Here is a 25,803-nt window from a genome sequence, read left to right on the forward strand (position 1 = left end):
TTTGTATATGTTGTCATTTATAGTTCTTAGAAAGAAAATCGGAATCGGCAAAAATCGGTATCGGCCGATCTCACTAACAAAAAATCAGAAATCGGAATCGGCCAAGAAAAATTCCAATCGGTGCATCTCTAATAAATTGTGCTCATAAAACAGCTGTTTTGATATTATGAGTGGAGGCTTGAACCCAAAAATGGTATTCCTTATGTCAAAACTTAACAAGCGGATTGTGATGTATATCTGAAATAAAGTGTAGGGCTGGACTTGATAGTATAGCAGGAAGTTAGTGTTGCTAACTAAGGCTGTACACACTAGGCGATCTGAACCGTGCCCGAGCATGTTTGACCCCCAAAGTCTGGTACTTTTGGATAGAGTGATCACTCCATACCGGGCCTGGCCGTGGTTAGCTAAAGAGTTGTGCTCGGGCACGGTACGCATGTAGTGTGATCGCTAACTGCGCCAGAGCACGGAACGGCTACTACTTTTGTGTGCGCTACTGTCATCATTGCTACAGCAAACATTTTCTGTTACGACTTGGATAGTACTCCTTTTCACTTAATTTGAGTATATTTTATTAGAGTATATTAACGGGTCTGGTTCTCATCTGAACAGGAATTGTAGTTTGCGTAGTTTGAACAGGAATTGCTGCAGTAAAGCTCCAAAATCCTCCATCATTATCAACTGCCTCCATAATAATCTTTTAATATGTGCAGCACGATCAAGTGAAAATAGCTTCGTGACATGAATGATAAATCTATTAGGCAGTCTATTAGCAAAAGTGCTTTTCTTCAAAACAAAAAGTTGCATCGTAAATGACGTAAGCATGCTCTGGCCTGGAATATTAAGTGCAATGTGAGTGCAGGTCAGCGAGGGAGTGGGGAGGGGGGAACAATAGTGCCAGGGCACTGTACAAAGCAGCTGTGTCTAGTGTGAGTACGCCCTAAATGGAAGCAGATCTGAATTCCAATTTGCAGTCAGTTATAGAGGATATTTGGTCCCACTCACCTCCTGAGACATACGTCATGAAGAGAACAGATGTCTATGCAAGGATCCAATGTTTTTGATTATGAGTGCACAAGAATGTAAAAAAAAAATGAGTTCATTTATAATAAACACTGCAGCTTGTGTCAATTTTGATTTCATAGTGACTTTAATGCACTTTTGTTAACATTTTAATTTATTACTGAATTTAGGAACAGACTCCAGGACAGCTCAACACAAGTGAAGATTGAGCTGGCCGGTATCACAGGGCAGCTGGCCTGCTGTTTGTCCGAGAGCTCACAACTGCAGTTCCCTCAGGAGACAATGCCTTCCCATGAGCTCCTCTGTGCTGGTCTCAGCATTTCAGAATCCCATCCCTGCCTGACCTCCTCAATTGGAGCCTCCATCCTCACCCCGTTCCTTCTGCTGCTCAGACCTGTGGAGGACATGAAGGTGAAGCAAGGTTAGTCTGGTCAGCAACACTGTGAAGCCTCCCCTATCACAAACACAGCTCTTTCGGGTGCTTATGATGGCATGTCTCAGCAGGTAAAAGTATGCTAATTAGGCTAAGTAAGCTAATTTTAATAAAAGGTCCAACATATTACAGGGAGTGCAGAATTATTAGGCAAGTTGATTTTCTGATCATATTTTTTTCCCAAGCACATTTTACCAATTCCAATCCACATCAATCTTAATAACTACTATTAATATTGTTTTTAATCATTTATAAGTGATATATAATTGTTCATGAAGGCTGGAAATGAAAAATGCCTTATATTCAGGTGTGCAGAATTATTAGGCAAGTTTTCTTTTACAGGCAAAATGAGCCAAAAAAGAGATTTAACTCAGACTGAAAAGTCAAAAATTATTAAATACTCATGAGAAGGACGCAATACTAATGCAATACTAGAAATTGCAAAGTTAAAGCATGACCAAGGGACAGCAAAATGCTCATTGGGTCAGCGGGGTCAGACAAAAACAGGTGGAAAAGAAAAGACACATGTTAACTGCAAAATAATTAAGAATTAAGGTGAAGAATTAAGTGTGAAACCATCAGGAACCCTTTAGTCTCCAGCGCCACCATTTTCCAGAACTGCAACCTACCTGGAGTCTCCAGAAGTGCAAGGTCTCAGGATCTCAGAGACTTAGGTTAGCTAAAGAATCCTAAAAAATGACCCGCACTTGATAAGAATCACAAGCTGAAATGTTATAAAATACATGAAGACTGGGTTTTTATAGGCCTTATAAACAGACAGCTTGAGAATGACTCCTGATGGACCAGCACCACATCCTCTTTTACCACTGTTTGAAGAATTTATCTTCCAGAATCTGGCAGTAAGTTTTGGAAGATCATTTTTAGTCCATCTCTGCAAGACAGACATTTCAGGATAAGAGATGGACTAAAAGTGAACTCAAACACCTTACTGCCAGATTCTGGATAAATTCTTCAAACAGTGGTACAAGAGGATGTGGTGCTGGTCCATCAGGAGTCATTCTCAATCTGTCTGTCTATAAGCCCTATTAAAACCCAGTCTTCATGTATTTTATAACACTTCAGCTTGTGATTCTTATCAAGTGCAGGTCATTTTTTAGGATTCTTTAGCTAACCTAAGTCTCTGAGATCCTGACACCTTGCACTTCTGGAGACTCCAGGTAGGTTGCAGCTCTGGAAAATGGTGGCGCTGGAGACTAAAGGGTTCCTGATGGTTTCACACTTAATTCTTCACCTTAATTCTTAATTATTTTGCAGTTAACATGTGTCTTTTCTTTTCCACCTGTTTTTGTCTGACCCCGCTGACCCAATGAGCATTTTGCTGTCCCTTGGTCATGCTTTAACTTTGCAATTTCTAGTATTGCATTAGTATTGCGTCCTTCTCATGAGTATTTAATAATTTTTGACTTTTCAGTCTGAGTTAAATCTCTTTTTTGGCTCATTTTGCCTGTAAAAGAAAACTTGCCTAATAATTCTGCACACCTGAATATAAGGCATTTTTCATTTCCAGCCTTCATGAACAATTATATATCACTTATAAATGATTAAAAACAATATTAATAGTAGTTATTAAGATTGATGTGGATTGGAATTGGTAAAATGTGCTTGGGAAAAAAATATGATCAGAAAATCAACTTGCCTAATAATTCTGCACTCCCTGTAGTAATACTTTTAGTTGTGTTGCTGTGTGTCATGATTAAGCAATTTATTAGGTTTATAACACTCTGTCTAGAGCGAACGTGAGCATCTCGCTGATAATAAACCTATTCAAAGTATCTGCACTGGGCGCATGATGTCCCACAACTGCTTGAGGCACATCAAAGTAAACAAACTGGTACATTTATCTTTCTGAACGGGTGCATGATGGTATCAAATCATCCATTATAGTGCTTAGCATCGCAATGCCCTGTTCGCTTTGTGTTCATGACCTTTTTAATCTTTGAAGTTTGGCTTGCAGCAAAATTTGGCTTGCACTCCTGTACCTGAACCTGAATGTCTTTTCCCATGTAACATGTCAGTCATGGTCCCACACTAGCTAAAAAAACCTTTTGCTTTGCCTGCTACAGTAGCCACGCCCCAAACTCTCGCTATAGGTTGAGCTGGAAAGAGATGGATCTGAGGGGACCACTCTCAATGTTTTGATGGTGCCTGGGAAGCTCAATATTTACACTTTTGGGGGAGATGAACCCATTAATGGTTTACTAATAGTAGTCGATAAACAATAAACTTGGTTAAGAGAATGTATTTTAACGTATGAAAATCGTACATAATTTACTTTTAAACTGTCTTGAAGATTAAATTATTAGTGTAAAGAATGTAAGTAGCTGAATTTGGTTAAATGAATTTATTATTCATTTTTTCTTTATGCTTTTGGTTAGTGGTGTAATGGTACACATATTCATCTTGCGAATTTTCGGTACGTGTCTTAATACGGTTCGGTATGCATGTGTACACGACAAATACAGCATTGTAGCCTAACCACCATTAACCACCAATAATCGCAATAAGCTCTGTATTTTTTTTTTTTTACTTTTGATAAGAAACAAAGTGGCATCTTTCAAATTCTGTCCATTTTATTACAAAATTCAAACAATAAATGCAGCGCTTTGATGCGGCGTGATAGATCACTGTATAGGTGCCTCACTTCAAGCGGCAATGCGGAGTGCGAGTGAATGCGATCATCCCTACCTCTTCACTACTAGTTACAGAATAAACATGAATGAATATCTGAATGTATGTTGAAAGGGACAGTACAACTTACTGAAACATATAATATCTAGTGTAATCACTCAATCAGTGTTTTAACCACAGAAAGACATCAGTAAATCAGCTTGTAAACGATGTCACGTAGCATAACATTTACCTCAGGCAAGTCATTCAGTGTCCACAGCTTGTTAGTTCATTAGAGAAATGAATTCTAGAGAGGAGCATTTAGTTAAATATATGCACTATAATAGTCTATATATTCATTATTTTTTACTTAACCTGTGAGTGTTGTCTTCATTATTTAATGTATGTTTAAATAAATCCATCATGAAAACAAGTTATGACAGCCACTGTGTAATTTTCAACAACGAATTGGAGTAGAAATATATTTTTTTATTTGATTATTGATTATTATATCTAAAAATAGAAACAAAATTTAATAGTTAACCTTTATTATTATAGTAATGTGCAAGTAAGGGCTCCCTATATAGTAAACAGCATTAGCAGAGAAAATTGTAATTATACCAGAGACAGAGATTTATTCAGTAAACCACTGTTTAATAAAATAAAGGGGCAAAAGGCAGTTTTATGTTTAGTTTTCTCCCCCCTGCTGTACCATACCCTTACCGACTTCAAAACTGAGGTACGTGCCAAACCGTCATTTTTTTTTTGTACTGTTACACCCCTACTTTTGTATATACCTTTGATTTTGCAGTCTGATCTGAACATTAAACTATAATCTAAAGTATAATCATTATTCTATTTAACATTTTGTCTTTTGGATTTACAGCTTTTATCAGGAATATACGGCACTTATTCAAACATGTGGATCTGGGTAACAGTGACCCTGATACAAAAGCTCTGGTTAGTGCATTGGTCAACCTCATTGAAGACCCTGACCAAGAAGTCCGCATAATGTTTGGCCAAAACATTAAAAACCTTATGGAGTTTTGGAATGGAAATGGCTTCCTAAAGGAGGTACAGATTTTAAATTTAAAATTGTATTAACATTGCTGTTAGCATTATTACCTTGTTTGTACTTAATGTTGTTTATTAAGTCATTTAGCAGATGTTTTTATCCAAAGCGACTAATGGATGGACTATAATTTTGCATCCAGCTTCTTGTGTCCAGGCTAAAAGAAGCTTATGCAAATGCAAAGACTTCCAGAAACAATGAGCTCAAAAACACACTCATATTAACCACTGGAGAAATTGGGAGGTAGTGCAAAATGCTTCTTTTTGGTGCAACTTTTAGTATATATTGATTCATCCAGCTGTTAAAAGTGCACAAATCTTGTTTCAATAATGCTTTTGTGCTTATGGTGCTTCTCAGAGCTGCTGAAGGGAACCTAGTATCTTTTGCTCTGCTTCGCCTTCTGCACTGCCTGCTGTCCAAATCCAATCCCGTGTCAGTAGCAGCCTACACAGAGATCCAGGCTTTGGCCACATGTAGAGACCTCAAACTGCAGTCCTTCTTCAACCAGTACAGGAACCCAATTTGCCAGGTCAGCATGCCTTTATGTTACGGTGATGATAAAGCATTATTTATAATGCTTTTTTTTATTGGGTGTTTTATATAGTTTGCTGTCAACGTGAGCACCACCATACACTGTTTATCATAAAGTTTAAAAATTGTTTGTTAGAAATGGAGAACAGTGTTTGTTGTGGTTCAAACTAACTAAACTTTGTGGTCAATCAAACCTGAGTCTGATGTAATATTCTTCTTCTGTTGCAGTTCTTGGTGGAGTCTTTGCACTCCCGACACGTGACGGCTCTGCGCTGCACTCCAGATCAGAGCTGCGAGGCTCTGCAGGAGGAGGCGGCCCATCAGAGAGAGCTGGCACTGGACATCCTTTCTCATGTTGCACATGTCTTTGATTTCCCTGACCTTAATCGTTTCCTCAATGTAAGTTCAACATCTTAATAACAGATTTGGCAAGATAAGCCTCTGATGTAACAGAACAGCCTTAAATTTGGGCAAATATAGTACAGTAAAACTCAATTTCAGCATAAAGGCCAGGTCTGGGAAAACTTTTTAAAGCCAACAATAGCAAAATTTAAAACAATGATAGATTTCTTTGACAAACATTGCTAATTTCACTGAAGTAATGAACTTACTCTCTCTTTGTTCACAGCGGACGCTACAGGTTCTTCTTCCCTTTTTGGCAGCCAAGGCCAGTCCTACTGCTTCTGCTCTGATCCGCACAATTGCCAAGCAGCTGAATGTCAACCGCAGGGAAATGCTCATCAATAACTTCAAATACATATTCTCCCATCTTGTGTGTTCCTGTACCAAGGAGGAGCTGGAAAGAGCCTTCCACTACCTTAAGGTGTGATTTTCAGATTATGAAATCAGGAAATAAGCAGTGAGGAAAACATAAATAGAAAGAGGAATGGTATAAAGAAATATATATATTTTAAAATTTTCGTATTGTACCTCTGATTCTGTATCTATTTACTGACTTACTTAATTTTACGTTTATTTATTTACTTATATTTTACATTTATTTACTAATATCATTATTTTTCACTTTTATTTATTTATGTATTTTTATTTTCTTATTCATTAACTTTTTTTTGTATTGTGTATTATTTTATTTTTTAATTTATATATATATATATATATATATATATATATATATATATATATATATATATATATATATATATATATATATATATATATATATATGTTTGTGTATGTGTGTGGGTCAAACCTAAATTTATTCAGACATCTTGAACATTTCATTCATTAATACAGTTTATTCACTATAGTTTAAAAAAATGGTAATAAAATATGACAAGATCTCAGAGTTAAACTGTGAGAAAAAAAAATAATCTTAATTATGTCAGATAACACTTAAGCAAAACATGGTCAGGTCAAAGTGTCTGAATAATTATTTGTTCCAAATTTTTTATCAATTTTGATAAAAATTCTTCACTGTATGAAGAATTTTTGGGTATAATATGTCAGTTTACTTTATTTTGCTATCCTCACATAAGTGTCCTGAACCCACAAGTATATATATATTATATTAGTGTGTGTATTAGATATTATTATTTTTTATTTTTTCACACAGAATGAGACAGAAATTGAATTGGGCAGTCTGTTGAGACAGGATTTCCAGGGTCTTCATAATGAGCTGCTCCTGCGTCTAGGAGAACACTACCAACAGGTCTTTAATGGACTTGCTATTTTAGCTTCTTTCGCCTCCAGTGACGACCCCTACAAAGGCCCAAGAGAAATCACCACCCCAGGATGCATGGTACAGCTGCTCTAATAATAATGTTCATCAGTTTAAGGCCCATAGGTGTCTAGCACATCTTTCATAAACTGATTTATGTGCCTTTGGGTACATTGGAGTTTGTTGTCAGCTTTCTATTATCATCATTGTTCTGTAAAAAATGCTATCTGTACTGTATATCTGTGCAGGCCGATTATCTGCAGCCCAAGCTCCTGGGCATCCTGGCTTTCTTCAACATGCAGCTGCTGAGCTCTAGCGCTGGAGAGAAGGAGAAAAAGAAAATGGTAGGTGTTTGATTGGTTTTGACAAACTTTAAGGTTGTTTTGTCTGGTTTTAATGCTAAACGCGGACTTTCAGTAGTGAAATACTGCAGTAATGAAAACATGACACATTCAGAATATAATCAAAGGTGCTCTAAGTGATGTCACGCATTTTTAGGCCAAAACATTTTTTGTCACACACAGCAGACATCTCCTCACTATCCGCTAGCTGCCTGTCCCCTGAACACACTGTAAAAAAAACGCGGTCTCTGTAGTCGCCACAAGCTCCGAAAACGGCAACAAAAACAAACTGGTGCAGCCTGGACCACGAATCATAATAAACATGCTCCAGCCAATAACCGACAAGAATGATTTTAAATGCGTGTTCATGACTGTTTCAGGAAGCACGGAGGGGAGGGGGAGGGGGAGGAGGAGGGAGGGTCTAGCTAGCCTCTGTTTTGTTTGACAACACTTTGAACGTCAACAGGAAGTTACTCCACCCAGGATCACTTAGAGCACCTTTAAAGGGGTCATAAATTGAGAAATTAAACAATAATATAATGTGATAAAATACAATACTACCTCACAAATACATAAGGAATAAATATAAATAAAAATAATTCATTACCAAGCTGTCACAGATTGGAGTATCCTTGGTTTTTGAGATGTAGGTTTGAGGTTTGTCTTCTGATTCAGGATCAGACGCTGGCTCAAACATGTATGGCGAACATCGGAGGTTTTCAAAACAATTCCACACGTGTAGCGGGTGCGTTGAAAAACTATTTTAATATGCAAAACTGTTACCCATTCATAGCAGTTGCTGTTAACTTCCAAGTGGAAGTTTAAACGTGGAACGCCTATCTAAACGGAGCGTTCAAAAGAGAGGGTCAAAAACATGATAGAAAATAGCTTATTACTTTTAAATTAGGATGTTTTTTTCTTTTTTTGGTGTAAAAATCTTGCTAATATTATAAGTGGACCACAAAGAACATTATAACATTTTTAAAAAATGCAGTTCATGACAGCCTTTTTAGTGTTTAACATACCGTTATGTTGAGTATGATTTTGGGCCAATGAGATTTCACTGTTGAAGGGATAATATGTTCTGTTCCTCATTGCTTGCTGTGGCTGGTTAAGACAAAAAGAATAGTTCAGCCAAAAATGAAAATTCTTCATTATGTATTCCGACGGTGAAAAAAAAAAAGAAAAAGATATCTAGAATAGATCGAGAGATTAAAGCGAATAATGACTTGTTTCGGTTACTACTTCGGTTACGACTTCTATTGCATACGTTTTATGTACTTTTTTTTTCATCAGTCACCATGTACTGCCATGTGAAAAGATTCTTTAAAAATTCTAATTTTATGTTCTCTGAGTTGGTTTCTTTATGGCACAACATTGAAGAACTGGCTTTCAGCACTTTAATCATGTCACAAGACAGGTGAAGATCACCAGAAACTTAGGATTTTAAGTACAAGATCTTTATGAATGTATGCTTAAAAAATAGTACAAAGAGTTGCAGGAGCTACTGGGAAAATAGAGATAGCAAGATCTATCCCCATTATGTCAGAATATTTATGACCTTTTTTCCTCTCAGGCTCTGAACAGTTTAATGGCTCTGATGAAGCTGATGGGTCCAAAGCACATCAGCTCAGTCCGAGTGAAGATGATGACCACACTCCGAACTGGCCTAAGGTACAAGGACGACTTCCCAGAGCTCTGCTGCAGGTGTGTTTCTCATTTAGATTGGTCTGAGTGAGTGCATTGAAGAGGATGTGCAAATAAATTCTGAAGAGCATCAGAAGTTCCATCTACATGAGAGCACTGATGATAAGAATCAGATGTTCTTTAATTAGTGTGCAGTGAGCTCAACAGGACACCTGGTTTGCATTTATATTTTAACAACGTTTAAGCTCGGCACGAACCATCTGTATCTAATATGCAATCAGTTCAGAGAATGAAATTGTAATTGCACTTTGCCCACAAAATAACAAGGATATGGGCTTTATTGTTATCTTGCTGGTTTACAGGACATGGGATTGTTTTGTGCGCTGTCTTGACCCACCTTATCTGGGTACACTTCTGAGTCATGTAATCGTCGCTCTATTACCTCTCATCTCCATCCAGCCTAAAGAGACAGCGGTGATCATGCACTACCTCATAGTGGAGAACAGGTGTGTGTTGTTCCTGCTTTCTTTTGTTTTGTTGTAGGCAAGATTTGGTTTTCTTTCTCTAAAGGTTTTTGATGATTTTTAGATAATTTTACAGGTTAAAAAGTTATTATTTATAGATTAAATAGTAGTATTGAATATTTATGTTTTGACAACATACTTATTAAGGGTAATGTGTTTAATTTTTGAACCAATAGCGTCACCAAAAAGAACTGCAAAAATGATTTTCAATCAGGTTTCCTGAACCTATCCTCAAACCTAACAAATGTCCTAACTAATACTTTTTAGTTAGCTTTACTTAATGTAGAACAGTTTGTTGAACTTAATTGTAAAAATGTAGTAATCTTTACTATTTGCAAACTGTCTTGTTGTTAAAGGAATAGTTCACCCAAAAATGAAAATTCTGTCATCATTTACTCCAAATCTGTATGAATTTCTCTCTTCGGCTGAACACAAAGGAAGATATTTTGAAGAATATTGCCAACCAAACAGTTGATGGACCCCATTGACTTCCGTAGTTTTTTTTTATTTTTTATATATACTATGGAAGTCAATGGGTTCCACCAACTGTTTGGTTACCCATATTCTTCAAAATATCTTCTTTTGTGTTCAGCAGAAGAAAGAAATGCATGCAGGCTTGGAACAACTTGAGGATGAGTAAATGATGACAGAATTTTCATTTTGGGTGAACTATCTCTTTAATAAAGTGGCAAACAAAAGCTAAAAAATAGCAAAAACAAAGCAAATGCATAATTAATGCTGCAATGCACCATGGGAGGCAGCATAATACTTGTGGCTCAGAATAATTAGTAAAGTACACTCAGTTTCCAAGAGTTTCCTTTTTAACTTGATTTATTCAGTGAAACATACTTAAAGGGACTGTTCACCAAAAATGAAAAGTAAATAAATTAATGACAAGATTTTCACTATTGGGTGAACTATCCCTTTAAATCTCTAAGATGGCTGAACTTATTTCAACTTGTCAAATTGAGTTAATTTACTCCTTACTCATTTTCTGGTTATCATTTAAAACACAAAAGTTATCTATATAAATTTTAATTAAGCTTTATCAACTCAAAAATAATAAAGTACAACTTGCAATATTTAAGGCAATCGTTTTCTCAGGTTTTCTAAGTGAAGTCAAATTATTGCAATTTACAGATATCCCCTCCTCTTTCATTGGTCAGACATACAGACAGTCCCACCCCAAACTCACGCTATTGGCCAATTTTGTTTGCTTGTTACAGTTTTCTCTGCATATTAGATATGAAAAATTATTTTAACATTGAAAAATGTTACTCTATAACACAAAAAAAAACACAATATAACACAAAAAATATATATATAAAATATAATTTTAATATATTTGTATTTTGTTTTTTGGGTAAAATCCTTTCTTCATGATATTTTCATCTCAGGGAGGAAGTGCAAGACTTTCTTCATGAAATCTACTTCCTTCCTGACCATCCAGAACTGAAAAACATTCACAAGATCCTTCAAGATTACCGTAAGGTACAACCTAAACAAACCAGTCACATCAAAGTATAAATAACAGTCTTAAATTGTGCTATACATCGTGACTTGATTTCAATTAAATTAAATTATTTCAATAATGATGGTTGTGATGCACTATTTTTCGACAACAGCAAACCTCAAAGAGCACCGACACGCAGACAGCACTGCAGCTCTCCATGCGGGCGATCCAACATGAGAATGTGGATGTACGCATCCATGCACTCACCAGCCTGAAGGAGATGATATACAAGAACCAGGTCAGACTCACTCTTAATAAATTAGAGAGCATTGCCTGCTTGGATGCAGAGACATCCAAATGCCATACATCTTATTTCTTGTAAACCATGTCAGCATAGTAAGAAATTTATCTTTTTTTCCTCACTCATTAAAATGTAGTTAGTAAAATGAAAATGTTTTGTGTAAGTACAGGAGTCTGTACATTAATAAATATTAATTATAATACAAATGCAACATAAAGTATGTAAATACAATGTCAAATGTAATATGTGACAGGAGCCTGAAAGGTTGAAAACCCCTGATCTACATATATATATTTTTTTTTGCTCTACAGGATGCTCTATTAAAACATGTCGTGGACAGTGAGATGGTAGAGCCGGTGATCTCTCAGTTAGTGACAGTGTTGCTCCGGGGCTGTCAGGACGTCAACCCTGAAGTCAGGCTTTTGTGTGGGGAATGCCTGGGGGAGTTAGGAGCCATTGATCCTGGACGGCTTGACTTTTCACCTGCTGACACTCAGGGAAATGGCTCAACATTTGTGGTAAGACATTCCTCAGACAGTTTTGTTGTTTGTTGCTGCATGTGTCAAGCAGAATCTTATAGATCCTGTTTTAAAGGGTTCACCCTCATGTCGTTCCAAACAAATGAAGATATATTTAATGAAATCTGAGAGATTTCTGTCCCTCCATTGACAGTCCACACAACTACCAATTTGACACTTCAAAAAGTTCATAAAGTGATCATAAAACTAAAACATTTAAATTGAGCAGTTTAGTCCAAATTTTCTGAAGAGACTCGATCACTTTATATGATAAACAGATTTAATTTATGCTGTTATTCACATATAAACATTCATCAACTCACACATCAGTTGTGGTAAACAGAAGCTCAAGAATGCTTGCTTGATGTTTGAGAACCAGTGAGGTTCATTCTCATGTGTTACAGAGCACGTTTGAGCTTCTGCAAGAACCAATGAGGTCAAGCATGTTCGGTTGAGCTTTTGTTTATGTTCGCTGATCAATGTTTATATGTGAATAAAGCCTAAATTTGATCTGTTTATCATATAAAGTGATTGTGTCTCTGTAGAAAATTTGAACTAAACCTCTCGATTCATATGGATTAGATTTACGATCTCGTTATGAACTTTTTTAAGCGTCAAAGTGGTAGTTGTGTGGACTGTCAATGAAGGGACAGAAATCTCAGATTTCATTTAAAATGTCTTCATTTTTGTTTTGAAGATGAATGAAAGTCTTGTGGGTTTGAAACGATATGAGAGTGAGTAAATGATGAAAATTTTTTGGGTGAACTAACTCTTTATGTGTGTAGGTTTAACATTTTATGTATTCCAAGTGTTATGCACTGAATAAAAAGAGTGTCTTTATGCTTTTAGAGTGGGATCGATGATCCAAATTTTGCCTATGAGCTACTGACAGAGCTGACCAGAGCCTTTCTGGCCTATGCAGATGATGTGAGAGCTCAAGATGCTGCGGCGTACGCCATGCAGGTATGCACTGGGCCAAAGATATTTTCTCTTGTAACTTTGATATTGTGCCTTTGTATGATGTTATATACAACACCATATGGTGTTAATCACAGCACCAAATACTTAAATACTTTACGGCCTGGTTTCACAGACAGGGCTTAGATTAAGCCAGGATTAGGCCTTAGTTCAATTAGGACATTTAACCCTTTAAAGTGTATTTTCATAATCTTTCAAATTTTCATAAAATTTAATTCATAATCAAATTGCAAAGCAACCACTGAATAGTAATAAAATAAAATAGGTAACATTTTAAAGCTTTTTAGTGCATCTATTTTGATAAACTCTAAACAAGTGCTGAGTAGTCCCTCTAAAACGGAGTTTACCCCTGGCGGACGCCACCTAGCTACGAAAAAATTTAATGATCATATTTTTCAAAACTACTTTCTTGATCAATACAAAATAGTTGTCATTTGAAAGTTTAGAGTCTGAACTTTACAATGAATGTAGCCAATTTGATTTACTCCTAACTAGTGCTGAGTTATTTGCTGATAAATAAAAAAGTTTTCATAATTTTTGAAATACTTTTTTTGTACTGTGTACTGTAATATGTCAAAAACATCATACAACTCAGGTAGTCATGTGTCATATGTCATTTGAAAGGTCTCACGGAGTAGAATACAGCTACAGTAGCATATATGTTTTTGGCTTTGACTAAACTTGAACGAGTTTGAAGCTTGAAACTTGAAACCACCCCCAGACCCATATGTAAATAATATATGGATGCAGCATTTATGTCACATTTTTGCTTATAACATGAAACATTCTCAGATCATGGTAAATGGCACACCATTATTTACAGCAGATTCTTACGATTAAAAACTTACCATAATCCATCACTTAGATCTAAATATATTCTCTCACAGAGTTACAACACAAAACTCCACAGGTGCACATGTAGCTAAGTAAAATCAAATGTAGCTTTTATGTGGCGTTTATGCTTGTAATTTCATGAAACATGCACAGATCGTAGAAAACATCATTACTTACATGGATGCTCCCGAATTGAAAGTCCAAAATCAACATAATCCATTGTGTCGATCACAAGATATTGCTCACGGAGGAACAACATTTTTCAAAATGCTATCTGAGTGTCAAGGACTTAACAAAAAGTCTACCTTGTTTCCAAATGCTGTTGATTACTTTATGCTATCACCACAAAATATGATCCAGATGCAGCTCACATGCAAACTCTGTAAACTTCTGTTTCAGGAGCTGCTATCATTATTTGAATGTCGGGAGGGCAGGACTGATTCACCAGGTCGCCGTCTTTGGAGAAGATTCCCAGAACAGGTTCAGGAAATCCTAGAGCCACATCTAAATACCAGGTTGGACATGATCATTTTGCATGACTTGTTGTCAGCTGCTTTTATAGCCTGTATCCAGTGTGCATAAAACTGATTTGTTTGAATTATCTGAAGGTATAAGAGCTCTCAGAAGGTGGTGAACTGGTCGAAGTTGAAAAAGCCAATATATCTCAGCAGCCGTGGAAGCAAATTCTCTGACTGGTCTGCAACCTGGGCAGGATATCTCATCAGTAAAGTAAGTTCATATTCATTTGTTTTTCTGCGTTATCAAACCTCATGTATGTATGTATGTATATATATATATATATATGTGTGTGTGTGTGTAAAAGACTAATTTTGCCTCATCCTTTCGTGTTTTTTAGGTTAGACATGAGCTTGCTGGCAAAGTGTTCAACTGCTGTAGTTTCATCATAAAGCATGATTACAAAGTGACCATCTACCTGCTGCCCCACATTTTGGTCTATGTGCTGATTGGATGCACTCAGGAGGAGCAGAGAGAGGTATAAATTCTCAAGCTCTGTAGAAAAGGACACACTATTCATTTTTGTTTGGAAACTGTCCGTGTAGTTTTTCTCAGTAAAGTTTAGTAAACAAAAAACAAAACAAAAACAATAATATTACCATTGAAAAAGGCTCTGAATAGTGCTTCTGTTTGTGTCCTGTAGGTAAATGAAGAGATCATGGCAGTCCTGAAGGAGGGTGATCCACGGTTATTGCGACTACAGGACAACGCCTCCAGTCTGAGTCAGCTCAGCACACAAACAGTCTTCTCCATGCTGGACCATCTCACTCAGTGGTCCCGCCACAAATTACACAGCCTGAGTACCAACAAGAGGTCAGGAAAACATGCCAGAGAGCAGCCGCAGGCACAGGCATCAGGTGACTTACAAAACAAATTTCTGAATTCAGTTTATAAAAGCTGATGCTAATTTATTATTAAAGTCCCCAATAATTGTCTCCCTTAAAACTCATCTTTGATCACCAAAATTACATATTTAAACATTTTGTGTGAAAAAATTTCTTAATGCCTTAAAATGGCTTGAGCTTGATTTTTACTAGAGGGGGACTTTAACATTTTGATATTATAAGGAATGATAATAGGCCATTTGTCTTTTTGTTCTTTTTTTAATTTACAAATTCTCATCAAACATTCATTTTTAAGATGGCATCAATAACATCTCAAAATACACACCAATAATCTGACTAAAATCAATACTTTATGCCATTAATTTTTTTTCTTCTATAAAATCTGTCAAACAAACATTAAACAATGAAACGGCAATTTCATATATACATGTATGAAGGTTTGGGTTCAGTAAGATTTTGAATGTTTTTGAAAGAAGTCTCTTATGCTCACATAGGCCTTTATTAGAAAAATACAGTAAAACAGCATGTTTTTTGAAATGTTATTACAATTTGTATTTTAATATATTTTAAAATGTAATTTATTTCTGTGATGGCAAAGCTGAATTTTCAGCAGCATTATTACTCCAGCAGTCTCCAGTGTCACATGATCCTTCAGAAATCATTCTAATATGCTGATTTTCTGCTCAAGAAACATTTCTTATTAGAATAATGTTGAAAACAGTTGTGCAGCTTGATATTTTAGTAAAAAATGTGATGCATTTTATTTAGGATTCTTTGATTAATAGAATGTTTAAAAGAGAATTTGTTTTAAAATTGATTTTTTTTTTTTTTGTAAAATTAGAATGTCTTAATTGTCAGTTCTGATCAATTTAATGTGTACTTGCTGAATAAAAAAGTGGTTCCTTGAATATTTTAAATGTTTGAAAAGTCAAGAGACATGTTGTCACCATATTTTGGGAATAATTCAGGTGAATTCTGTAGATAGTATAGTAGTTTTAAAATGATTTAGTAGTTTTAAGTAGTAGATAGTATAGTAGTTTTAAAATGATCCTGTACAATTCTATGCAGTGATGTAAGCTTATAAATAAATGTATTTATTTATTTTTGCTTAACTTCGAGAAAGTATTTCTGACTCTTTCTTTATCCTCTTAGGGCCAGAGAGCACTGAATATCAAAGCGTAGTAGCCTTCCTCAACAGCATTCCTCAGGATGTGCTGGCCAAGGCATCCTTCCGCTCCAGAGCCTACACACGGGCTGTCATGCACTTTGAGTCCTTCATCCGTGAGAAGAAACAGAACATCCAGGACCATCTTTCATTCCTACAGGTCTTAACATTGTACAGATTTTTGCATGAGTGTTTTTGGTTGCTGGTTATGGCTACTTACTTAATAAATAAATAACCATGAAATATTTAGTCAGAATTACTTTATGTAAGAAGAAATTTGATGGTGGAGTGATGTGGAGACATTAAACTAACACATTAAACTAACATCTATGCTAATGTTCAAAACTCTTTACTCTTATGTTTTGATCAATTTTTGATCAACAGTATGAAAATCAGTTACCTCAAAAAAATGCTATCATATACTTCGTTCATTGCTAATTTTACAAAAATATTTGACCTCACAATGCTGCAACTGATCAATCAGAACGGCCCATAATGGCTTATATCTGACCTAGCAAATATGCTTGGGGTTAGAAAATATTCAGGGAGTTGAAAACTGTTGCATGCACATATTATTACACATATAAATCAGATCCGCACTTAAGCTCTGTTATAACCTATCTTGTAGACTATGTATGCAGCCATGCACGAGCCAGATGGTGTGAGGGGTGTGAATGATCTGAGGAAAGAGGAGCCTTCATTGAGAGAGCAGATCCTGGAGCACGAGAGCATTGGACTTCTGCGTGAATCCACTGCCTGCTACGACAGAGCCATCCAACTCGAGCCAGACCAGGTCAGCACCACACACACTCTTATTCTTATAAATACCTGGCAAATGTAGAGATGTGTGTGCTTTGGCATGGCAAGAAATTTTGGGGGTGAAATGAATTATTAAATTGTGTAAGTATTTAAACCCTGCATATATCTTTACTTTCTTATTTTTGGCAACTAATACTTTCCCTCTCACTTTCTTATCTTTGCATGTAGCTCGTCCACTATCATGGGGTTATGAACTCTATGTTGGGCCTCGGTCAACTCTCTACAGTAATAACCCAGGTCAATGGAGTTCTAGCAAGCAGGTAGACATACCGATGTAAACTCAGTCCTCTGGGTGATTCACTGACACCTCGGTCCACACAACCCCAGGTTTTGTGTTTTTAAACTAATGTTATTTCCTTTACAAAGGCCACGATGGAAGTCCGATCTGAATGCTTACCGGGTCGAGGCGGCATGGAAACTGTCAAAGTGGGACTTAGTTGAGGACTATCTTGCCTCTGGTAAAGGATTTTGCGGTTTTTAGAGACATAGAAATGTTTGTCAGATTGAAGAAACATTACTTTTTGTCATTTATGTTTTATAGATTGTAAATCCAGCACATGGGGTGTCAGACTTGGCCAAATGTTGTTGGCTGCCAAGAAGCAAGATTCAGAGGCGTTGTATGAAAAGCTTAAAATAGCCAGAAAAGAGCAGGTTGTCCCTTTATCAGCTGCCAGTTTTGAGTGTGGCACCTATCAGAGAGGATATGAGTACATAGTCAGGTAATCCAGTGGTTGACTGTTTTGAAAAAAATAAAAACGATAACATTTACAATACAAATGTACGGAAGAGGATTAGGGCCAAGCAATAATAAAAAAATAAAACCAGAGATTAAAAACCGAGATTAAAGTTGTTAAATTTCAAGAAAAATCTCGTTAAATTTCAAGAAAAAAGTCTAAATAAAATGATGAGAATAAACTCATTAAATTATGAGAAAAAACTCATTAAATTTCGAGAAAAAAGTCGAGATAAAATGTTGAGAATAAAGTCATTAAATTATGAGAATAAAGTCATTAAATTACGAGAAAAAAGTCGTTAAATTATGAGAACAAATTCGTAATTTAACGAATTTGTTCTCGTAATTTAATGACTTTTTTCTCGTAATTTAATGACTTTATTCTCAACATTTTATCTCGACTTTTTTCTCAAAATTTAACGAGTTTTTTCTCGTAATTTAACGAGTTTATTCTCAACATTTTATCTAAACTTTTTTCTCGAAATTTAACAACTTTAATCTCGAGATGGTTTTATTTTTTTATTATTGCCTGGCCCTAATCCTCTTACGTACAAATGCAATGTGTTCAAATGCATTTTTGACAAAGGTGTTGTGTCTTAGGCTGCACATGCTGTGTGAGTTGGAACATGCCTTCAGTGAGCTGCAGAAGGAAAGCACAGAAGCTGGAGGATCCAAGAAGACTGAGCCCAAACTCAACTGGGACGCCCGTCTACTCATGACCCAAAACTCATTCAGAGCCAAGGAACCCATCCTGGCTCTGCGGAGAGCTCTTCTCAGTCTCAACAAGGGGTATGAGCACATATTACTTCTGCTCAGTAGACTATTTCATTTTAGAAAGCCAAGTAAAGAGCTAATTTCTGAATTTGCATTCAACAATACTGTGTTCTCATTTCTATTTCAGACAAAGCTGACAATAGCTATGTTTCCATCACCCTGTTTTTATGCGCATTTTGAAGTATCACATCAAAAACGAGTGATGGAAATGCCACATTTCTAAAAAGAATCACTTAATTCACTAAAACGTTTTTACGCTTGCTTGAGGTGGTTTTTGACTTGTGTGAATGCAAATAATGGGAGATGGAAACACATTTACCGAATAAATTCTGACGTAGCGAACATTAAACCCACGTGACTAATTGGCCATTTCTGTAGGTGCTCGGCGGCACCCACCGTTATCTGCTGGAACAATTTGATGGAAACGCACCTAATTTGCTTTGTTTTGTTTTTTTGCGAATTTTGCCTTGAATTACTTTCTTTCTTCAATTAAAAGTTCAAATCGAAAAGCTGAAAATTTAGCAGAATGTCTGAACTGCTCTTCCATACAATTAAAGTAAATAGGGAAAGCGAAAAAGGCGCATCAATGCAGTCCATATGATTCATATGCATTTCTTCAAGACTTCTGAAGTTGTACAACAGCTTTAAGTTGGTATTCACTGAAAATCTTGCTTGATAGCTGTGGTCACCATTCACTTTCATTATATGGAAAAGAGTAGCTTGGACATTTGCAATAAATAACTCCTTTTGTGTTTACTGAGAAAAAGTTAGTCATATACACTATTAGTCAAAAGTCTTTAAAATAACTGGTTTCTATTGTAGTTTATTTTTAAACCAATAATACCTGATCATAACTGAGCACCGAATTAGCATATTAGAATTATCTCTGAAGGATCACGTGACACTGACGAGTAATTATGCTGAAAATTCAGCTTTGCCCTCATAGGAGTAAATTACATTTTAAAATAAATGCAGTCTTAGTGAACATAAGAGACTTCTTTCAAAAACATTTGCAAATGCTTTCCAAACTTTTGACCGGTAGTGTAGGCTTCAAAAGGGATGTCCATGAGTAAATAATGAGAGAAATTTCAGAACTATTTTGTTTGAGTGGTAATATAATTAGATTTGAGAGTCATGATGAAGGCTGATGAGGATTTATTTGCAGGTCTTCATGCGAGGAGCAGGTTGGCGAATGCTGGCTGCAGAGCGCTCGTGTAGCCAGAAGAGCTGGCCATCACCAGACAGCCTTCAACGCCCTGCTCAATGCTGAGAACTCCCACCTCTCCGAACTGTTCATCGAGAAAGCCAAATGGCTCTGGTCTAAGGTTTAGCAGTTCAGCTAAATGTTGTTTATGCCAATGCAGATCTGTTTGATGGGGGTCCTACTCAATCATTGAAAGTGTAGTTAAAAGATATTGTTGTTACAGGGTGATGTGCATCAGGCTCTCATAGTCCTGCAAAAAGGTGTGCAGCAGTGTTTTCCTGATGACCAGCCACTCACAGACCCCAAGAGAATTCAGATCAAAGGGAATGCCATGCTGCTGGTGGGCAGATACATGGAGGAGACGGCCAACTTTGAGAGCAATGCTATTATGAAAACATATAAGGTATTTCAGGCAATCACATGCATGGACAAATGCAAAAGAAATCAGACTGATTAGTCACTATGTTTCTCTTTCATGCAGGATGTCACCAATCTGTTGCCAGAATGGGAGGATGGTAACTTCTACCTTGCCAAATACTACGACAAAGTTATGCCTATGGTCACTGACAACAAATTGGAAAGACAGGGCAACCTCATTCGTTATATTGTCACTTATTTTGGAAAGTAAGATGTTTTCTATTGGAAATCCTCCTATATGGCTTTTATTCAGTTCTGAATAAAATGTTTCAATGTGTGAAAGTCAGATGCAGTAATGCTTTGCTCTCTTCATAGAGCACTGCAGTTTGGCAATCAGTACATCTATCAAGCCATGCCCAGAATGCTAACCTTATGGCTAGACTTTGGAGCCAAAGTTTATGAGTTCGAAAAAGGTAAGGCACAAAAATATCTGAGATGATTCACTCATTAATGCATTGATTACAAGTCTTTCAGATTCATATAAGCTGATCTTGAAATATTTGGTTAATACTTTATTTTAGTGTCCTTGCTACAAATGTTATATGTAGTTACTGTAGTAATAACTATAAATTATGCATAATTACATGCATTAACCCTAAACCAAACCCTCATCCTAACCCTATAGTAAGTACATGTAGTTAATTATTATTACTTAGTACTTAAAGCTGCTGTCCATAACTTTTTTGTGTTCAAAATTTACTAAAATTATATAATGAGAATGTACAACATAAATCCATTTTCCAAAGTGTGTTTTTGTTTTACCCCGAATCGTTATGGTATAAGTGTAATAAGTGTATATCCAGACTATTTCAGACCGGACTGGTAGGACCCGCCGCAGAGTATTACAGTAACTGCATGACTCGCCATAGACATACACGGAGAAAAGTAGCTCCGGCTACAGTGTTCTTCTGCAAGACGCGTGCAGTTCTGTTTATTAACCGCTAGGGGGACAAAAATCGCGGACTGCAGCTTTAAATATATAATTACACTGTAACACGGACACCTTTAGATAGTGTAACCAAATATTTACCATATTCCATATGCTTTTGAATTGAAATTGATTCATTATCAAACCAAATATTCACCGATCTAAGTAAAACAATCCTGCTTCCTCCATCTTTTTCAGCTGGCCGCTCTGATCGAGTACAAATGCGTGCTGAACTTACTAAAATCAATTCCGTCATCAGCGAGCACACCAGCAACCTCTCTCCCTACCAGTTCCTCACAGCCTTTTCACAGCTCATCTCCCGAATCTGTCACTCCAACAACGAAGTCTTCGCTGTTCTGATGGAGATTGTTGCCAAAGTCTTCTTAGCTTACCCACAACAAGCTATGTGGATGATGACTGCTGTGTCAAAGGTCAGACACCTCATGTCTATAACTATAAATGTATTTTCACAAGTATAAACTGTGTTTATATGTTTTTTATTTTTATTTTTTAGTCCTCCTATCCAACTCGAATGAACAGATGCAAGGAGATCCTGAAGAAGGCAATCAGTCTGAATGACTCATTTGGCAAATTTATCGGAGATGCCAACAGACTGACCGACAAGCTGGTGGAGCTCGGCAATAAACCAGTAGGACAGACTGTACCACTAGCGAGAAAATAATATTTAGATTTCCAAGGAAACAGCTTTTATGCGTTTATTAATCTTTAATAACTTTCCCCTTCAAAATTCATTTTAGAATCAATTGGTTCTGAAATTACTCTTGCATATGGATGTTAATCTGTGCAGTTAATCTGTGTTTTGTTTAATTGTGTAGGTGGATGGGAACAGCAGCACCCTCAGCATGAGTGTACACTTCAAAATGCTGAAGAAACTGGTGGAGGAGCCCACCTTCAGTCAGATCCTCATCCCCCTGCAGTCTGTTCTTATACCAACCCTGCCCTCCACTGGAGGAGCCAACCCCAAACACGATGCATTTCCAGGGCACTGGGTCTACCTCGCCGGTTTCGATGACACCGTCAGTCCTTCTTGTTTCAGCACACCTCAGAGCACATGATGCATCACATTTACTCTCATTTTAAAAGATTAATTATTCATGATATTATTATATGTTTCATTTCATAAAGGTGGAGATCTTGGCATCCTTGCAGAAGCCAAAAAAGATCTCGCTCAAGGGCTCGGATGGAAAATTCTACACCATGATGTGCAAACCCAAAGATGACCTGAGGAAAGACTGCAGGCTGATGGAGTTCAACTGTCTCATTAATAAGGTAGTAGCGTTGTGCTGTTCACTGAATACCACAACGATGAATTGCATTTTCTTGAGAACTCGCATAATAAAAGTCTGCCGTTTGTTTGTTAGTCTTTGAGGAAAGATGCAGAGTCTAGACGGAGGGATTTGCACATTCGAACATATGCCGTCATCCCTCTGAATGAAGAGTGCGGCATAATAGAGTGGGTCAACAACACGGCGGGTTTACGCCACATCCTCACAAAGCTGTATAAAGAGAAAGGTGGGCTGATTTCATAGCCTCTAGTTCTCTGCTTGGTGGTATACAGTGTGTCATAAAGGAATAATGTTATGTGTTGCATAACACAGTGATTTAACACTAATCTAGAACTAATTTTACATTTGTTACATGACTTTTTTTAACATTTTGTTATTTAGTATTTAATTACAATATATTTAATCACATTGAACATTTGTGGTCAGAAAGCTTGTCATTATCATAAAATAAACACTGTATCACTCTAATAGTTTATTTTGGATAATGACCAGCTCACAGTACATTATCCTGCTTATTACATGGCTCCTCACCAAATAAATCAATATACTATAGTTAAAAAGTTTGGGGTTAGCAAGATTTTTTTTAAAGAAATTAATACTTTTATTTAGCGAGGATGTATTAAATTGATCAAAAGTGACAGTAAAGACATTTATAATGTTACAAAATGTTTCTATTTCAAATAAATGCAGTTCTTTTGAGCTTTCTATATTCATCAAACAATCCTGGACAAAATGTATCACGATTTCCACAAAAATATTAAGAAGCACAATTGTTTTCAACAATAATAAGAGCACCAAATCATCATATTAAAATGATTTCTGAAGGATCACGTGACACTGAAATCTTGAGTAATGATGCTAAAAATTCAGCTTTGCATCACAGTAATAAATTACATTTTAAAATATATTTAAAAACAGCTGTTTTCAATTGTAATATTATTTTACAATATTAATGTTTTTACTATATTTTTGATCAAATAAATGTAGCCTTGGTGAGCATTAAAGACTTCTTTCTTAAGTCTTCTTTCTAAAAAAAACAAATTACTGACTCCAAACTTTTTAACAGTATTTTACTTTGTTTGGACATGAAATATTGATTAACCAATCAGAATCAATTTTAAACGTACTGTTTTAAAAAGAGTTTATTCAGGCTGTCAGTGTCTCCATGAAGTAATTTTTGACACAGTTGAGTGAAAATGTATTTGTTCTTTTCAAACAGGGATCTATGTCAGTGGAACAGAGCTGCGTAAGCTGCTTTTGCCGAAAACAGCTTCATTGCAGGAGAAGCTGAAGCTGCACAAAGATGTGCTGTGTGCCAGACACCCACCAGTTTTTCATGAGTGGTTTCTACGGACATTTCCTGATCCCACCTCTTGGTATATATGACAGGCTTTCACTATTCACATTCATTATATCTTTGCACAGTAGTATGCTAATATTTCTTGATATTACCTATTAAAAGTGAGCTTAGGGTAATTCAATAGAAATGCACTTACATGAACATCTTCACACACTGGACAAATGTGGCGTTTCACAGGTACAACAGCAGGTCTGCTTACTGTCGTTCTACTGCGGTCATGTCTATGGTGGGCTATATTCTTGGGCTTGGCGATCGCCATGGAGAGAACATTTTGTTTGACTCTTTAACCGGCGAATGCGTCCATGTGGATTTCAACTGTCTTTTCAACAAGGTTTGAGAGGAATTCATGAGAATTGCGTATAATTGTATTGCTGCCTATACTTGATATCTTTGGGTAACTGTAGGACAAATGTGTTGTGTGGTGCTTAAGGGGGAGACATTTGATGTTCCTGAGGTGGTTCCCTTCCGGCTCACTCAGAACATGGTTCATGCAATGGGACCCATGGGCACAGAGGGTCTGTTCAGACAAGCCTGTGAAGTCACACTCAGACTCATGAGGGACCAGAGAGAGCCACTCATGAGGTGAACATCTCAGATCTTACACTACCGTTCAGAAGTTTAGGATTTGTACGATTTTTGTTTGTAAATTGTTTTTGAAAGAGATGCCTCTTATACTGACCAAGGCTACATTTATTTGATTTAAAATACAGTAAAACAATAACATTATATAAAATATACTTATTTAAAATTTTTTTTTTTTTTCTTTTTGAATATATTTTAAAATGTAATTTATTCCTGTGATGACAAAGCTGAAATTTCAGCATCATTATTCCAGGCTTCAGTGTCACATGATCATTCAGATCATTCTAATACAATGATTTGCTGCTCAAGAAACCTTTCTTGAATATTGAATTAGAAATACAAGAACATCAAAAAAATATAATATGTTGAGCGTTTCAAATGTGTTTAACATTCCATCCAGTATTTGTATTGCATAATTATCTCTCTTATATTCCTAATCAGTGTTTTAAAAACATTCCTGCATGACCCTTTGGTGGAGTGGAGCAAACCTGTCAAGGGTTCCTCTAAGACACAAGTTAATGAATCTGGAGAGATCCTCAATGAGAAGGTACTTCACCAATTACTTACTTCAGCCTGAATGAGGATGCTTATCACAACGTATATCATATGAATTTTATATTCAGCTAAGCAGGCTTGAATTATAAAAAACGTAAGGCGTTATGGTTGAAACACACTTGCTTCGAGTACTGTGCAATTTGATCTGTTGCATTTCAACTGTGGATTAAGTAACAAGCTTAAGTAATAATTTAAAAATAAATAAGCCATAATTTGATTTTGTTCCACTCTAGGCTAAGACTCATGTTCTGGACATAGAGCAACGTCTTCAGGGAGTGATCAAGAACAGAAATAAAGTGATGGGCTTACCTCTGTCCATTGAGGGTCACGTACACTACCTCATTCAAGAAGCCACTGATGATAATCTGCTGTGCCTGATGTACCTCGGATGGGGTCCTTATCTGTGATGGACATTTGCACTTAAGAGTTTGAGAACAAAACTCAACATAAGCTTTCTGTTTAGTTCTGTTATATTTGTCACTGTTATTTTCAATGTTCCTCAATAGGTTAATTAAATTTCATTTATGTTACAAAAAACTTTATTCATGTGTTCTGTTTTGAAGGAATTTAGAGGTAAAATATAAGCACTAGTGCTATAGTATACAAACATTAAGCATTAGCTTTGAGCACTGAACATGCA

The 25,803-nt window shown here is 36.3% G+C and overlaps 1 protein-coding gene across 1 annotated transcript in view; it reads left to right on the plus strand.

Annotated features, from left to right (window-relative positions):
- Positions 1-25,698, plus strand: part of atr (ATR serine/threonine kinase) — a 33,605-nt gene extending 7,907 nt beyond the window's left edge. The window contains 38 exon segments of the mRNA XM_048163051.1: positions 1,191-1,441; positions 4,968-5,155; positions 5,296-5,396; positions 5,511-5,682; positions 5,913-6,083; positions 6,313-6,507; positions 7,258-7,443; positions 7,611-7,706; positions 9,280-9,410; positions 9,713-9,856; positions 11,272-11,365; positions 11,500-11,625; positions 11,940-12,146; positions 12,996-13,109; positions 14,358-14,473; positions 14,567-14,687; positions 14,815-14,952; positions 15,118-15,331; positions 16,472-16,644; positions 17,113-17,277; positions 17,472-17,563; positions 17,670-17,761; positions 17,845-18,022; positions 18,637-18,825; positions 19,976-20,135; positions 20,238-20,417; positions 20,496-20,638; positions 20,747-20,844; positions 21,558-21,790; positions 21,874-22,008; positions 22,196-22,396; positions 22,506-22,649; positions 22,742-22,892; positions 23,886-24,042; positions 24,204-24,357; positions 24,457-24,608; positions 25,050-25,155; positions 25,397-25,698. Coding sequence (XP_048019008.1) covers positions 1,191-1,441; positions 4,968-5,155; positions 5,296-5,396; positions 5,511-5,682; positions 5,913-6,083; positions 6,313-6,507; positions 7,258-7,443; positions 7,611-7,706; positions 9,280-9,410; positions 9,713-9,856; positions 11,272-11,365; positions 11,500-11,625; positions 11,940-12,146; positions 12,996-13,109; positions 14,358-14,473; positions 14,567-14,687; positions 14,815-14,952; positions 15,118-15,331; positions 16,472-16,644; positions 17,113-17,277; positions 17,472-17,563; positions 17,670-17,761; positions 17,845-18,022; positions 18,637-18,825; positions 19,976-20,135; positions 20,238-20,417; positions 20,496-20,638; positions 20,747-20,844; positions 21,558-21,790; positions 21,874-22,008; positions 22,196-22,396; positions 22,506-22,649; positions 22,742-22,892; positions 23,886-24,042; positions 24,204-24,357; positions 24,457-24,608; positions 25,050-25,155; positions 25,397-25,570 — 5,842 coding nt within the window. The 3' untranslated portion in view covers positions 25,571-25,698.
- The last annotated feature ends 105 nt before the right edge of the window (positions 25,699-25,803 follow it).

Source organism: Megalobrama amblycephala, linkage group LG17 (genome assembly GCF_018812025.1).
Source record: "Megalobrama amblycephala isolate DHTTF-2021 linkage group LG17, ASM1881202v1, whole genome shotgun sequence".
In the NCBI taxonomy this organism is placed as follows: domain Eukaryota; kingdom Metazoa; phylum Chordata; class Actinopteri; order Cypriniformes; family Xenocyprididae; genus Megalobrama; species Megalobrama amblycephala.